This window comes from Thamnophis sirtalis, unplaced genomic scaffold (assembly GCF_051295495.1).
Source record: "Thamnophis sirtalis isolate CommonGarterSnake01/CBP01778 unplaced genomic scaffold, rThaSir2_p1.2 scaffold_29, whole genome shotgun sequence".
In the NCBI taxonomy this organism is placed as follows: domain Eukaryota; kingdom Metazoa; phylum Chordata; class Lepidosauria; order Squamata; family Natricidae; genus Thamnophis; species Thamnophis sirtalis.
The window spans coordinates 236,046-250,338 of NW_028261409.1; the positions used below are offsets into that span (position 1 = coordinate 236,046).

The following is a 14,293-nucleotide window of genomic DNA, read 5'->3' on the forward strand; positions in this document are numbered from 1 at the left end:
AGAGGGGAGGCCAAGCCCCGCCCACCCATTCCTTCCGGGACGGAAGCCCAGTTCGACGTAGCTTAAGCCTCCGTTTAAAATCCCATTTAAAAGGTAACTTCTTAATCTGTGTTTAAGAACGAAAGAAAGAAAAGGGAAGGAGGGAGGAATGGAAAGAAAGAAGAAAAGGGAGGGAGGAATGGAAAGAAAGAAGGAAGGAAGGAAGGAAGGGGGGAATGGAAAGAAAGGAAGAAAAGGGAGGGAGGAATGGAAAGAAAGAAGGAGGAAAAGGAAGGGAAATGGAAAGAAAAGAAAGAAGAAAAGGGAGGGAGGAATGGAAAGAAGGAAAGGAGGGTTTAATGGAAAGAAAGAAGAAAAGGGAGGGAGGAATGGAAAGGAAAGAAAGAAGGGAGGGAGGGATGGAAAGAAGGAAAGAAAGAAGAAAAGGGAGGGAGGAGTGGAAAGGAAAGAAAGAAGGGAGGGAGGGATGGAAAGAAGGAAAGAAAGAAGAAAAGGGAGGGAGGAGTGGAAAGAAGGAAAGAAAGAAGAAAAGGGAGGGAGGAATGGAAAGAAGGAAAGGAGGGTTTAATGGAAAGAAAGAAGGAAAGGAGGGTTTAATGGAAAGAAAGAAGAAAAGGGGAGGGAGGAATGGAAAGAAGGAAAGAAAGAAGAAAAGGGAGGGAGGAGTGGAAAGAAGGAAAGAAAAGAGGAGGGAGGAATGAAAGGAAAGAAAAGGGAGGGAGGAATGGAAAGAAAGAAGAAAAGGGAGGGAGGAATGGAAAGAAGGAAAGAAAGGAAGAAGAAAAAGGAGGGAGGAATGGAAAGAAAGAAAGAAGAAAATGGAGGGAGGAATGGAAAGAAGGAAAGAAAGAAGAAAAGGAAGGGGGAATGGAAAGAAAGAAAAGAAAAGGGAGGGAGGAATGGAAAGAAAGAAAGGAAAAGGGAAGAATGGAAGGAAGGAAAAAAGAAAAAAAAATGGGTGGGGGGAACGGAATGTAAAAAAACTAGACTTAATAAAGTGGGACTCGTGTAAACCAGGAGCTGCTGCTGGAGGAAGGGCAGGGAGGTCGGTTTATCCTGGAAATCCCAGCCTGGCTGATCTTCTCCCCCCACCAAGATTGGCAGGTTAATTTACCCTGTGCTTTAATTATGCTCAATTTGCAATAATGAAAACATTATTCTGCGTATCAGATATTTACGTTACGATTCATAACAGGAGGAAAATCGCAGTTATGGAGCAGCAACGGAAGTAATTTTTATTTTTACTGGGGGGGGGGGGTCACATGGACCACCTGAGGAAGGACGGCTGCTCTAAGCCTTTAAAATCCCCCCCCCTTTGCTAGTTTTAAGCCTTTGCTTATTTGCCTTTCTTGTTTTGACGAATACAAGCAGCCCTTGACTTACGGCCACAACTGAGCCCAACATTTCTGTTGCTAAGCGAGACACGTGTTAAGTGATTTTTGCCCCATTTTACGATCTTTCTTGTCCCAGTTGTTAAGTGAATCCCTGAAGCTCAGTTAGTGAGATGGTTGTTCAGTGACTTTCCTGGTCAGAAGGTCGCAAAAGGGGATCAGGTGACCCCGGGACACTGCTACCGTCGTAACTATGAGTCGGCTACCAAGCACAAGGGGTCACTGTAAGTCAAGGACTACTTGTAAAGTGGTGGTTGGGCTGAAGAGAGTATGGCTGCCCAAGGTCACCCCGCTGACTCTCATGGCCCAGGTGGGACTCGAACACAGGACCTCCTGCTTTCTAGCCTGGTCCCTTAACCGCTGGACCAAACCGCCTACTCTTTCTTGGCCTGTGTTGTTGCCTTGATGCCTTCAATCTGCACTCTTAAATAAAGCGCACTTCCTGCTGGGAAGGAGGGAGGGAGGGAGGGAGGGGGAAAAGAAGGGAAGGAGGGAGGAAAGGAGGGAGGAAGTTTTCCTTAGCATATTCTCAGCAATGAAACTGAAGGTTTAGCATATTCTCAGCAATGAAACTGAAGGTGAAAGGTTGCTCTGAGGAAAAGCCTGGGACAGGAGCTCTGTTGATCTCCAGATACCTCCCCTTGCTGACATCTCTCCCTCCAACCACAATCCATGGGATATGTTGGACCGCAACACCCGCGGGGGATGGTGGGGGTGGTTATATTGGGGCCACTGCTTAAAAGAAGGAACCCTACAAGTCAACCCGGGACTGTCAATCAATAACACCCCCCACCCCCATTTGAGGCATACCTGTTGCCATGGTGACCCTGCTGGCCTCCGTTTCCCGGGCAACGGCCCCTCCTGGTGCAGAATGCTGCTGACCCCGAAGTCCACCTGGGGGTTCTGGACGGTGGCGATGACCCAGCGGCCCTCCAGGGAGCGCGGGCAGCCCTTCTGCCCCACCAGGCCCACCGCCCAGGGCACGTGCGCCTCCCGCGGGTGGTAGGGGTTGATCTCGCAGGCCACCTCCGGCTCTCCGGGGCCCGGCAGAGCTGAGGCCGCCCAGCGGGGATGGGCGCCAGCCTCCTTGCCGCTCCAGAGGGTCCCGGCGGGTCTGTGCGGGAAGGACGGAGGGAGACAGATGGGGAGGCTTCAGCTGCCCTGCCCGCGGAAGAGGCCCGCCGCCGCCCCCTCCCCAACCCCGCGCCCCCGTCCTTACCCAGCAGCTGGAAGGCCAGGCCGGGCTCCACCCTCGGCGGGCAGCTCGGGCTCCAGGGCGGCTTCGGAGAGGCGCTGGCCGGGCGGCGGCAGGACGAGCAGAGCGCGGCGCTGGCTCAGGTCGCTGGGCATCACCGAGCCGGCCCCGCGCCCACCACGCGCCTCCTCCACGAACCAGCAGCCCAGCTTGGCCGCGGACGGCGGCGAGGAGGCGCCCAGGGACGCACCTGCGGGGCAGAAGAAGTCGCTGAGCGGGGCGGGGTTGAGTGGGACGGGCCCGCCCCCCCTCTCCCCGAAAGCGAAAGCAGAAGCGGCCCCGCCCGAGCGGGAATCCCCGGCCCGGAGTCTCGCTGTCCAACGGGGGTCGCCAACGGGGGTCGCCGGGGCTCCGGGCCCTTGAGAGATTCCTCCGGGGCGCTCCGGGCGGTCGCCGGGGTGGGCCTCCCCTGGGTGGCGTAGGATCCCCGCTTCCCGCCAGGCCCGGGACCCCCGCCCGCGCTCACCCAGCAGCAGGAGGAGGAGAAGGAAGCGGAGGGGGCTCCGCTGGCGGCGGGCGGCCGCGAAGGAGGCGTCGGGCATCTCGGACGGGCGGTCGAAGAGCGGGAGCTGCAGAGAGACGCGGGCGCGGTGCGTTAAGCTCGGGCCGCTTTCACTTTCGGCGGAGGAGGAAGGGGAGGCGCCCGAGGCCGCCTCCCCCCCATGGACGCGCTCGTTCCAGGCCAGGCAACGGCGACCCCGGCCGCGGGAGGCGGACACGCCCGGCAGCCCCCTTTCCGGAGGGAAGCGGTGGGGAGGGGGGCGTGGCCTTTGTCAACAGCCCCCAGCCCCAATTCCCTGCTGCTGTTTGGGGGCCAGCTGGCCCGATGGAGCTTCCACGGAGCCCTGGAAGGAGACGGGAGGGGGGGGGCTTCTGCCCACTCACCACTAGGTGGCACTGCAGCTGCTCCCAAGACAAGGGCTCGTCGCGGATGGGGGACCACCAGGAGATCCGAGGACTATTAGGAAGTCAACCAAGCGCTCTGGAAGGTGGCAAACTGCGGATGGACGGTGGGAATTCGCTTCCGTGCAAGGCAGCTTGTGTTGGGGTGTGTGTGTGTGTGTGTAAGTTTCCAGGGGTGTTAGATCCACAAATAAAATAGCGTCGTTGGCTCCGTGTCTGCATTTACACCTTCACACCGGCTATGCAGCCCACCCCCCCCCCGAAGACTTCAGCACACCCAGGAGGATGAGGTGGGCCCCAAAGGGAGACCCCACTGAGGGGAAGGGGGAGCGAAGGGAGCATCGGCCGGAATGGCCCTCTTTTTTTGGGGGGGGGGAGGGAAATTTGTGCTAGTGACGGGGCCGTCGCCCCCACCTAGCAAGCCCGTCTAGTGTCCAGCAGAGCCCCAAATAAAATGGGGGCCAAAGGGACCTTCCGAAGGGTGGATCCCAGCAGGGCAAACCAGACGCCGAACTCCACTTGGCACTTGGGGTGGGGGGGTACCCTTCCACGTCCATCCTCCCCGCCCCTTCCTGCCCTCCCCTCTGGCCAGAGGCTCAAGAGGCAGGATTAGAACTGGGGTCGCCTGGAGATCCCCCCCCTCCCACCCCCAGGACACTGCAGGGACTGGAGGGAGCCAGACCTACAGAGGATAAAGAGCCACACAGGGTCCCAGGGCCGGAAGGGACCTCGGAGGTCATCCAGCCCAACCCCCTGCTCAAGGCAGGGGATTCTATACATTGGGGAGCCTCTGACTTGACGGCCAGAACGGAGCCCCAAATGCCTGTGGCCGAGTGAGAGAGTTATTTATTTCATTAACCACATTTACATGCCGGCCAATCCTGAAGGACTCCGTGGGTCCCGTCCCTTCCTGGCCACAGCTGTTAAAGGAATCCTTCCTTCCCCACGGATCAGAAAAAGGTAGGAAAAAGGGGACGCAACCGTCATAAATACGGGTCAGTTGCCCAGCGCCTGAATTTTGACCATGTAACCATGGGGATGGTCATAAGTGTGAAAAATGGTCGTCACTTTTCCCAGTGCCCTAATAACTTCGAAGGGCTTGTTAATTGAACTGCCGCTTGTCGAGGGCTGGCTGGACACCCCCCCAAATACAAGGACTCCCCCTCTCCTGCTCTGTGTTGCCCAGAGCCAAGAAGAGAGGGAGGGGGGCATGGGGGGGGCAGGCTCAGGCCCCCAAAGGGAAGATGCAACCAGCCAATTCCTTGGACCCAGCTTCAATTTAAGGCACATTGTCCTTGGAGTGGGTGGGGGGGGTGGCAGCAACAGTGGGCCAAGGAGAGCCCCCCCCCCCCGGTTTCTCCTCCCTACAAGCTCACCTGGCACCAGCCCCCTCCCCCCCTGTCCTCAGCCCCAGGACAGCGAAGAACAAAGCCAGGTGGGACTTAAACAGCAATAAATATTTATAGAGAATTTTGTGACTTTCATCTAGAAAAGGCCAAAACCAAATTGAAGGACGTTTATCATCGCAAACAGAAGGAACCGTGTGAGGGGGGGGGTGGAGAAGAGGGGGTGGGGACACCTCTGAAACCTGTGTGGGAAGGGGGGGTTTCTCTTTGTCTTCCAGGCAGTCGAAGGGCCGGAGGTTGAGGTGCATGTTGACGTGCCGGTCGCGCATGCTCTTGTGGGAGAAGGCCTTCCCGCAGTGCAAGGACCAGAGCAAAGTCCAGCTTTTTTGGGGGGGGGGTGTTTCTAGAGTGACCGGCCACTTCCTCTGGACACACAGTTGGGCATCCGGCCACTCAGAACTGTCCCCCGCGGGACCCCTTCCTGGGGAAAGGAGGGGCTCTTCCCCAAACGTCCCGCACCCCGAGACAGACAGACAGAGGGGGAGAGGAGGCGGCTTTTACACAATGAGACACTCACACACCCCTGTGCAAATGGGCCAAGGGGGGCGTTGAGCATCCCCCTCTTCCCCCAAAGACGATTCAGCTGGCACCTGGCTCTAACAAGACCCCCCCCGTCCCAGGGTTGGGCCCATTGCAGGATGGGAAGGCAGGCCCAAGGGGGAGTTTCCCTTGCAGGAGCCAGACCCCGAGGAGGGAAGCCGCAGGGCCCGTCCAGGGAAGGGCAGCCCACGGCAGTGTCGGCCAGGGGGGGAAGGAAGGGGGCAGGAGGGCCTTCCTCGCAGGGAGCTCGTCACATCTTGCTGCTGCTGCTGCTGCTGCCTGCAAAGCCCAGTTCGCTGCGGGGGGACCGTCCCACGGCCCACTCGGCCTCCCCAGGGAGGCGGGGAGGGCGAGGCCTCCTTCTTGGTGGGCAGGGCAGGCCCTCCCGAGGGGCTCCCCCTCCTCCTCCTCCTCCTCCGCCCAGGCGGTGGCGCCTCTCGCAGTGGCCCTTGTGGCGCATGAAGCTGTCCCTCCACATGAACTTCTTGGCGCAGACCTGGCACTGGTAGGGCTTCAGCCCCGTGTGGGTCTTCATGTGCTCCGTCAGGTGGTGCTTCATCTTGAACTTCTTGTTGCAGACGGGGCAGTCGAAGGGCCGCAGGTTGAGGTGCATGTTGACGTGCCGGTCGCGCATGCTCTTGTGGGAGAAGGCCTTCCCGCAGTGGCACAGGAAGATCTTGTTGCCCTCCCCGGAGGCCCCCGACAGCTGCACCGCCCCGTGCTCCACCACCGACGAAGGCGGCGGGCCCGGACGTCCCCGCGGCCCCCGCCGGGAAGAGCAGCAGGGGGCTCCCCTGCAGCTCCAGGGGCAGGAGGGCCCGAGGCGCAGGGGGGGGAGGCGCCGGGGGGAAGCCCACGTCCTGGGAGGACTCGCAGAAGTTGACCTGCTCCTCCGGCAGGGGCGCCTCGCTTAGCGTCCGGACGTCGCTGATGCTGAGGGCGGCAGGCTCGGCCGGCTCCTCGTCTTCCTCGCAAGTGAGCACCAGCCCTTCCTCCTCCTCCTCCTCCTCTTCCTCCTCCTCCTCCGGGCCGCCCCGCCCGCCCCGCTCCTCCTTCCCGGCGCCCACTGCCGCTGCGGGCCGATGCTGGGCCGATGCAGGTAGGCCGGGCCGGAGGGCCTCGCTGCTGCCGGGCTCCCCGCCGCCGCCCTCCTCGTCGTCCGGCTCGGGCGCGCTCTTGCGGGCGAAGGGGGCGGGCGGGCGGAGGCGCCGGGGGGCGGCCCGGCGGAGCCCCTCGCCGTCGCCTCCCACGCGGGGCTGCTCGTGCCCGTCGCGGCGGGGGCTGAAGTAGCTGCTGCTGCTGGGCGACTGGCTCTCCCCGCCGCCGCCGCCGCCGCCGCCGGGCCCCGCGGAGGAGGAGGCGTCGTCGGCGGTGGCGTCCTGGGCTGGGTCGGGGCGGCGCTGGCGCTCCTTGAGCAGCTCCGTGCACTTGTCGACGATGTGCCACATCTGGAGGACGCTGCCGACCGTCAGGAAGTTGACCAGGTCGTCGCGGGCCATGCGGAGCCGCCCCGTGTAGGCCGAGCCCAGCACCAGCTCGAAGGCGGCCGGGTCCATGACGCTGGGCAGCTCCACGGCGCTCAGGTCCTTCAGCAGCACCTGGTCGTGGAAGTAGGGCGAGCAGGCGGCCAGCACCGCCCGGTGCGCCCGGAAGACCCGGCCCTGCACGCGGATGGTCAGGTCGCACAGCTGCCCCTCCACCCGCTGCCGGTTCAGCGCCTCCAGCAGCGCCCGCGTCGCCTCCGGGAAGGACACCTGCACCGCCGCGGCCGCCATGCCGCCCACGGGGGTCCGCGCCGCCCGACCGCCTCCCCGCGCGCCCTCCGCGCACGCGCCGCCCCGCCCGCCCGCCCGGGAAGAGGAGGCGGAGCCCCCGCTCCTCCCACGCCCCCCGCCCCCTTCCACCGCCCCCCCTCCCCCCGGGGAAGAAGAGGCAGGCGGGCTCCGTGCAGAAAAATAGTCCTTTTATTCCGAATCCCCCCCCCGCCCCGCCCCTCCCTCCTCCCTCCCCCGCGAAGTCCGCGGCTACTCCGAGTCGGAGAGGACGATGATCTCCTCCGGGTCGCACTGGGTGGCCACGCTGGTCTGCAAGGGGGGAGAGAGAGAGAGAGAGACGTCAGGGGAGCCTCCCGGGCGCTCCGGCCCCGCTTCCCCCACCTGCAGCCCCCCCCCACCTGTCCCCAGCACCCACCCTGGTGAGGGGTCCTCCGGCGGCTGCTTGGGCCGCTGCTGCCGCGCTGCTGCCGCCGTGGGGCCGGGGTCCTGGGGCTGCCCTGGCTGCTGGAGACCAGGCCGAATCCGGGGGAGTCCGGGCGGGTGGAGTCGGCCATGGGGGCCGGGCTCTGGGGGGGCGGCCACTCCTCCTCCTCCCCTCGGAGCCAGAGCTGGGCACCTTGATGCAGCCCCCCTCCGCGGCGGAGGAGGGGGTGGTGCTGCTGATGCTGGCAGGGAGAGAGAGAGGGGGGGGGCAGGGTCAGATATGAGGGGGGGAGGGAGGCATGGCATCCCCCCCCCCTCAGCCCCTCCTCCACCCCCTACCTGTTGCAAATGGGGGGCTGCCCCCAAGCACGGCTCCTCTTGCTGGGCGGCTGCCCCCGTTGAGCTCCCCGTTCTCCAGCGACTGGCTGCGCTTGGGGGCCCTGGGGCCCGGGTCCTGCTGCCCCCGAGGAGAGGGGGCTGGGCTGGCCTCCCCCCCTTCCTCCTCCTCCTCCTCCTCCTCCTCCTGCTTCATCTGCAAGAGCAGCTGCTGGGCGGGAGACTCCCGGGAGGGCAGGAGACCCCCCCCCTCCTCCTCCTCCTCCTCCTCTGAGAACAGGACCACCTGGGGCACCTCCAGCCGCATCTGCTGGTCGGCCTCTGCGTCCAGAGCAGGGGGGGCCTTACCTGCGGGGGGGGGGGGGAGAGTCGGCAGAGTCAAGCCCCTGACATGAGCCCCCTTTCCCACCCCCAGACGTGTGGGGCAGAGAGGGGTGGGGCAGAGGGGCAACAAGACCCAAAGGAGACTTTGGGGGGGGGAGGAGGTTCCTAGGGGTCAGGAAGGGAGGGCAGAGGAGGCCCACCCACCCCAGGAGACCCTTCCGGGCTATTGATGCAGATTTAACCTGCGGAACTCATTGCCACAAGAAAGAGCATGTTCAGGGGAAAGGCTGGTGCCCGCCAGAGAAGACAGGCCGAATTGTGCCACCCAGGCTAACCTGGCGCTGCCTCCTCCTCTTCCTCTTCCTCTCTTCCTCCTCTCCAACCATCCAGGCAGTGGGCCAGCTCTGCCTCTAGGTCGGACTCCGAGTCCGAGTCTTCCTCTTCTTCCTCCTCCTCCTCCTCTTCTTCCTCCTCCTCTTCTTCCCACGGTGCCCCGTCTTACTGCTCTCCTTGGGGCCTGTGCCGCTGTCCTAGTGCAGAGGCCGGGGGTGTGGGTGGGATGACCCACTGGCCCTGGACATCCGCCCCCCCCCCCGGTGGCCAGAGGAAACCCCACTCCTCCCCCCCACCCGCCCCCGCAAGAGTTGGCCAGGGAAGCCGGGAAGAGCAGAGGCTGCCAGGGAGGGGGTTGTGGGGCAAGAAGCCGGCCGGGGGATGTGATGGGAAATGGGCTGAAGCCGGACTGGTCGTGTGGGGGGGAGGGCTGGCATTGGGGGGGGGGGGAGTTCCGGCCTGGCTCTGCTGCAGCAGATGGGAAGAGCCCATCATCCCTTCGACCATCCAAGGGAGTCGAGGGTCTCTCTTTCCAAGGAACCTGCCCGGGGCAGGCCTGACACATAACTCTACCATTTCTCTGCCCTCTTTGGAGTGGGTCTGGCCTTTGCAGCCATTTTGTGATTGTGCCCCTAGCTCAAGGGATACTCGGCCGGACCCAACTCTCCTCCTTCAGCTCGGTGGCTCCCCACTTGATTCAACCCCCATGCCCTGGCAGAACTTCAGAGACGGGAAGCCCGGCGGGCGGTCAGCCCTCTGGCGAGCTTTTCCCACCGCTCAAAGGCAGGAGGCTGGGACCCCCACCACCCCCAACCCCCCCCCCCACTGAGCTTCCTGGCCCTCTGGATGCCCCCACCTCCAGGTGCCCACGGGGGTCCCTTGGCCTCCCCTTACCTCTCGGCGGCTGTGCCCAAGACGGACTCCTTCGGGGAGGCCGGCTCCCCCTCCGCGGCTCTGCTGGACTGGGTCCCTCTGCCCCCTGCTGCTGCTGCTGCTCCTCGCTCTTGTCCTGCAGCTGAGTGAACTGAGTGATCACCTCCTCCAGGCGCTGCACACCCAGCGCCTGGTTGCGCTGCAGGTGCCGGGCTAACTCCACATCCGCCAGGGCTGGGTCAGTATCTGCCGGGCAGGAGGAGGGCAGGAGCTGAGGGGAATCCGTCTGCCCTCCCCCCTCCGCCTGGAGCAACCTGCTCCCCCTTCTGTGGACAGTGGTGAGGCCCTTGGAAAAGTGGGGGAGGGCCAAAGCCCCCCAGGAAGACTGGGCCCTGGAGACGCTTCCCTCCGAGGGGCTGTGCCCAAGCAGCACACAGCAAGGGGGGCCTGCAGCTGCCCTCACCAGGAGGGCAAGGCTGGAAGAGTGGGCCCCCTCACCCGCCCGCTCTCTGCCCAACCCTCAGCCACAGATGTTCAGCCCAGCTTCAGCCCAGCCGCCCCATAGCCCGGGTTCTCTGGTAGGGCACAGCTGGCTACCTTCCCACACACCCCTAAATTTTAGTCGCCCTCAAACTTTCCACCTGGGATTCTTTCCCCCAGATGAAAGAGCCCCGTGCCCCCCTCCCCGGCCCTCCCTTTCCTGCTGGGGGGCAACATTTGCCCGGAGCCTCCCTTCTCCGGCCGACTCCTCCGTTCAAGAACCCGTCCAGCACGGCAGCCGTGAGCAGGGAAGGCAGCAGCGTAAAAACACGGGCACTGAAAGATATGCCTCCCCCCAACCCCCCCAGGGACAAGATGGGGCAGTTCTGAGAGAGGGACGAGGGGGTGGGGGTTAACCCCAAGCTCTGTGGGGCAGGGGTCTTGGGGGGGGGGCTGCCTGGCTTGCCTTCACCCGAAGGAATCTGAGCTGCCCATCCAGGCCTCAGGCGCAGGGCTTGTTTTGGCTGGGCAGGCAAGCCCGAAAACAGGTTTAGGCAGGACCCGCCTTCCCCCCCCTCCCCCCCCTCCCAGACAGCCAAAGAAACTAGGAACAATAAGAATGGCCGGGTGCCTCCCTTGCGCCCCCAGCCGGTGGCCCCCAGGACCGCCCTAAAGGAGATTGGCACCAAAGCAGGACTTCTTGGGTTGCATTTGGGGGGTGACCGTGGGGTTATTCCAAGCCAGCACCTGCCCCAGGTGGAAGCAGGGGCCGCAGAGTCCCCTCGGGCCCCGGACAGGCACTCACTAGGCCGATACTGATCGGTGAGATGGCTGCCAAAGTTGTACACCAGGTCGAGGCGTCGCCGCTCTTGCAGCCGGGCGCCCACGTCACGGAAGGCGTCGCGTGCCATGACCTCCATCTGGCGCTTGGGCAGCCCCAGGTTGTGACGGTCGTTGGCCTTTTGCACCACCTTGAGGATGTCGGCAAAGTCCGGGAAGGCCTCCGGCTGGTTGATCAGCCGCTCGATGCGCCGGTTGACCTCTGGGTAGCGGGTCCCGCGGTAGGGGATGCGCTGCTCTATGACGCGGCCGGTCAGGCTGTTGCAGTCCTTCAGCTGGCAGAGGCGCTTGAAGACGTGCATCAGCCGGCGCTTGAGCCGGCTTTCCTGCAGGTAGGCCGAATCCTGGTTATCCAGCTCCTCCAGGTCCAGCTCCTGCTCCTGCAGCCGTTGGATCTCGGTGGCGTAAACCCGCAGCAGGTTCTCCAGGTAGCGGATCTGCCGCTTGTTGCCCACGCAGGGCTTGGCGGGCTCGGAGGGCGTCTGGGGGGCAGGGGCATCCGGGGCATCCTGGGCGTCTGTGGGGCCGGGGGCCACAGCCCTTTTCCTCTGCGAATGGGCACGGAAAGTGGTGCAGAGTTCGTTAATGTAAACGTAGACTTTGTTTCTCCTGGCTTGCACCCGCGTCAGGCAGCGGCTCAGGACGTTGTGGAACTCCACCGAGGCCAGGTACTCCGGACTGGTCTTCTGGTGGCGGCCGGACAGGTAGGAGATGACCTCGGGGTGGTCCTCGGTGTGCTTGGAGCAGAAGGCCACGAACTGCAGGGGGAAAGGGGCGGGAGAGGAATTGCTCAAGGGAGGCCCGGGCCGGCCTCGCCTGCTCCCGGCTTCCTGCCAGGAACAAAACGGCAGCTGGGCTGGGAGGTGACATTCTTCCCCCTCCTCCCCCACCCCGGGACGGGTCCCGTAGTCCATGAGGCCCGGGGTAAGAGAAGCCTTCACGGGGGCCCAGTTTGCCAGGATACGACATTGAGTAGCTGGGCACAGTGTAGAGGGTACAACACGCCCGAACGCAGAGTTATCCTTGATTGGTTGGGGAGTGCTGGCCCTTGCATGAGGCAATCTGCGCTGTGATTGGTTGCTATAGGTACAAAGGGGGCGTTTCTAATTTTCCCGCCTTTTTCTTTTGTGTGCTCCGAATGCCCCCAGATTTACCTCACGATGGAAATGTCAGAATAGATGGATTTATGCAAGAAAACATCCCGTTAGCGTCTCCGACTTACTTCGGGCAATCGCCGTGCGAGTCCCTGGCCGAAGTTAATGGGCCAAGAAGCCTTCCGGCCCCTTCTAGAAAAGGACAGGGGCTGTGTGTGTGTGCGTGTGTGTGGCAGGGGTCAAAATCCATGGGGAGAAATTTGGAAGAGGAGGCGGGAAGGTGGAGGCGGACCGGTCTGGCCAAGAGGGGGAGATGGGGGGGGGAGTGTAATTGGGCGAGGACGCCCAATTGAGGGGCTGGAAGGGCAGGAGAGGCACAACAGACGCGAGTGCGCCAGTCGCTTGGTGGGCGAGGGCTGCCTTGCGCTGGAGGCAACCTGTGCCCGAGTGCCCCCCCTCCCCCGCCCTTTGGGCCCCAGGGACCGACTCCACAGAGAGGAGCTTTCCTGTGGCCCCCCCTGGGGGGGAGGGGTTGGGGACCCTGATCCACCCCACGATTGGCTGCTGCGGGTGTTAAAGGGGGAGGTTCCCTTCCTCCCCTGCGGCTTCTTTCTATGCCCGTGATGTTCCTGAACCTACAGGTAGTCCTCAAGTTACGGCCACAACCGAGCCCAAAATTTCTGTGGTTAAGCGAAACATTTTGTTAAGTGAGTTTTGCCCCACTTTACAATTCTTCTTCTCATGGTTGTTAATCAAATCCTTGCGTTTGTTAAATGAGTAACACGGTCGTTAAGTGAATCCGGTCAGAAGGTGGCCAAAAGGGAACCGTGGGACGTCGGGACGCAGCAACAGTCATAAATGTGAAGCGGTTACTGAGCATCTTAATCCCATGCGGCCACAGGGGGGGCAACGGGACGGTTGGCCAAGTGTGAAAAACGGCCATAAGTCTCTTCTTTTCAGGGCCGTTGTAACTTTGAACGGCCACCAAGCGACCTGTTGTAAGTCAAGGACTACCTATAGCTGGCCTGCTGTGAGCATTCAAGGGAAACGTATATAAAGCTACAGGTTCCACCTGGACCGCAGCTGCTGCCAACGCCCAACTCCAGCTGACTAGATGGCTAAAATGCTGAGCTTGGCGATCAGAAAGGTCGGCGGTTCGAGTCCCTAGTACAGGTGTCCTGCGTGAGCAGGGGGTTGGACTAGATGACCCCCAAGGCCCCTTCCCACTCTGTTGCTCTTAATAATTCCCAGGAAAAGAGCGGAGACGACCCAGGGGATTCTGGGAAATGGGGAGAAGCCGGGAGGGGGGGGGGCTGGGGGAAGTCAGCTACAAGGGAAGCCCCCTCCTACACGCCCCCCACGGGGGAAAAGGGAGAAGCTCCTGAGCGGGGTCTGCGAGGGGACGGGGCAGCCGAGAGTGGGATGGATGGCCTTTGAGGACCCCTTCGAGACCTATGCCGGGGGGGGGGGGCAGCCAGGACCGGCCACGGGAGCCGCCCTCCCTCCCGCTTCCCGCTTCCCCCCGACGGGGCTTCCCCGAGGAAGGGAGAAGGAACCGCGCCTTTCCACGCTCACCTCCTGGAAGAGCCGCTCGTTCCCTGCGCGGAGCCCCTTCTCCTCGGGGCCGCCGCTGCTGCCGTTCAGCGGGGGGCTCGTCGTCGGAGGGGCGCGGGGGGAGCGCGGGCGGGGGGGGCCGCGGGGGTCGTCGGAGGGGCCGGGCGGAGACGGGCGGCTGTCCTCCTCCTCCTCCTCCTCTTCGTCGTCGTCCAGGACGATGATGCAGTCGGAGGAGGAAGCGGCGTCGGGCGGGGAACTCATGGCCGTCGGGGGGCCCGGGGGCCGTTGGGCATTGTCCGGGAGGGGCGGCAACGCGGGAACCGGACTCCGGGAGGGGAGTCGCCGACCGGCCTCCTCCTCCGGGGGTGTGACGGCGGCGGCGGCGGCGGCGTCCAGGCTGGCGGGGCGGCCGCTCCTCCCAGCGACGGCGGCGGCTTTCAACTTTCGATTCCGCTCGCCTCGCCTCCGACTACCCGCCTGCCTCCGCGCCCACTGCGCAGAACCGGAAGCGGAGGCCCTCCCCCCTCCCCGCCATGTTCTTGTACGGGGGGAAAGGAGGCGTTGGCGGCCTTGTCGCTGCGCCTCTTGTCCGGCGGCGGCGGCGGCGCGACCATCACCCCGCCGAGGACCGGGCGCGCAGGAAGGGGGGTGGTGGTGGGCCCCTCCCCCCCCTCGGTCCCGGCTGCGATGGGGGCGTCGTTCGGGAGAAGCGCTGCCGGCGTTTCCCGACACGTGACCGGATATCGCTAGCTGAAGCTCGGAG

The 14,293-nt window shown here is 63.5% G+C and overlaps 3 protein-coding genes across 3 annotated transcripts; all 3 read right to left on the reverse strand.

Moving 5' to 3' along the window:
• Window positions 1–2,208: 2,208 nt before the first annotated feature.
• TAPBP (TAP binding protein) lies at window positions 2,209–3,188 on the reverse strand (the record flags this gene model as incomplete). The annotated part of the gene is given in 5 exon segments (XM_087703170.1): window positions 2,209–2,231; window positions 2,234–2,505; window positions 2,592–2,641; window positions 2,643–2,836; window positions 3,113–3,188. Coding segments are annotated over 5 exon segments (615 nt in total), but the record flags the coding sequence as incomplete, so codon positions are not given.
• Window positions 3,189–5,899: 2,711 nt separating this feature from the next.
• ZBTB22 (zinc finger and BTB domain containing 22) lies at window positions 5,900–7,284 on the reverse strand (the record flags this gene model as incomplete). The annotated part of the gene is given in 2 exon segments (XM_014069573.2): window positions 5,900–6,247; window positions 6,249–7,284. Coding segments are annotated over 2 exon segments (1,370 nt in total), but the record flags the coding sequence as incomplete, so codon positions are not given.
• A 223-nt stretch (window positions 7,285–7,507) lies between these two features.
• Window positions 7,508–14,247, reverse strand: DAXX (death domain associated protein). The gene is given in 10 exon segments (XM_087703171.1): window positions 7,508–7,579; window positions 7,686–7,699; window positions 7,731–7,860; window positions 7,863–7,929; window positions 8,033–8,088; window positions 8,091–8,377; window positions 8,689–8,850; window positions 9,518–9,805; window positions 10,845–11,637; window positions 13,549–14,247. Coding segments are annotated over 10 exon segments (2,100 nt in total). The 5' UTR covers window positions 13,792–14,247; the 3' UTR covers window positions 7,508–7,519.
• Between the last annotated feature and the right edge of the window lie 46 nt (window positions 14,248–14,293).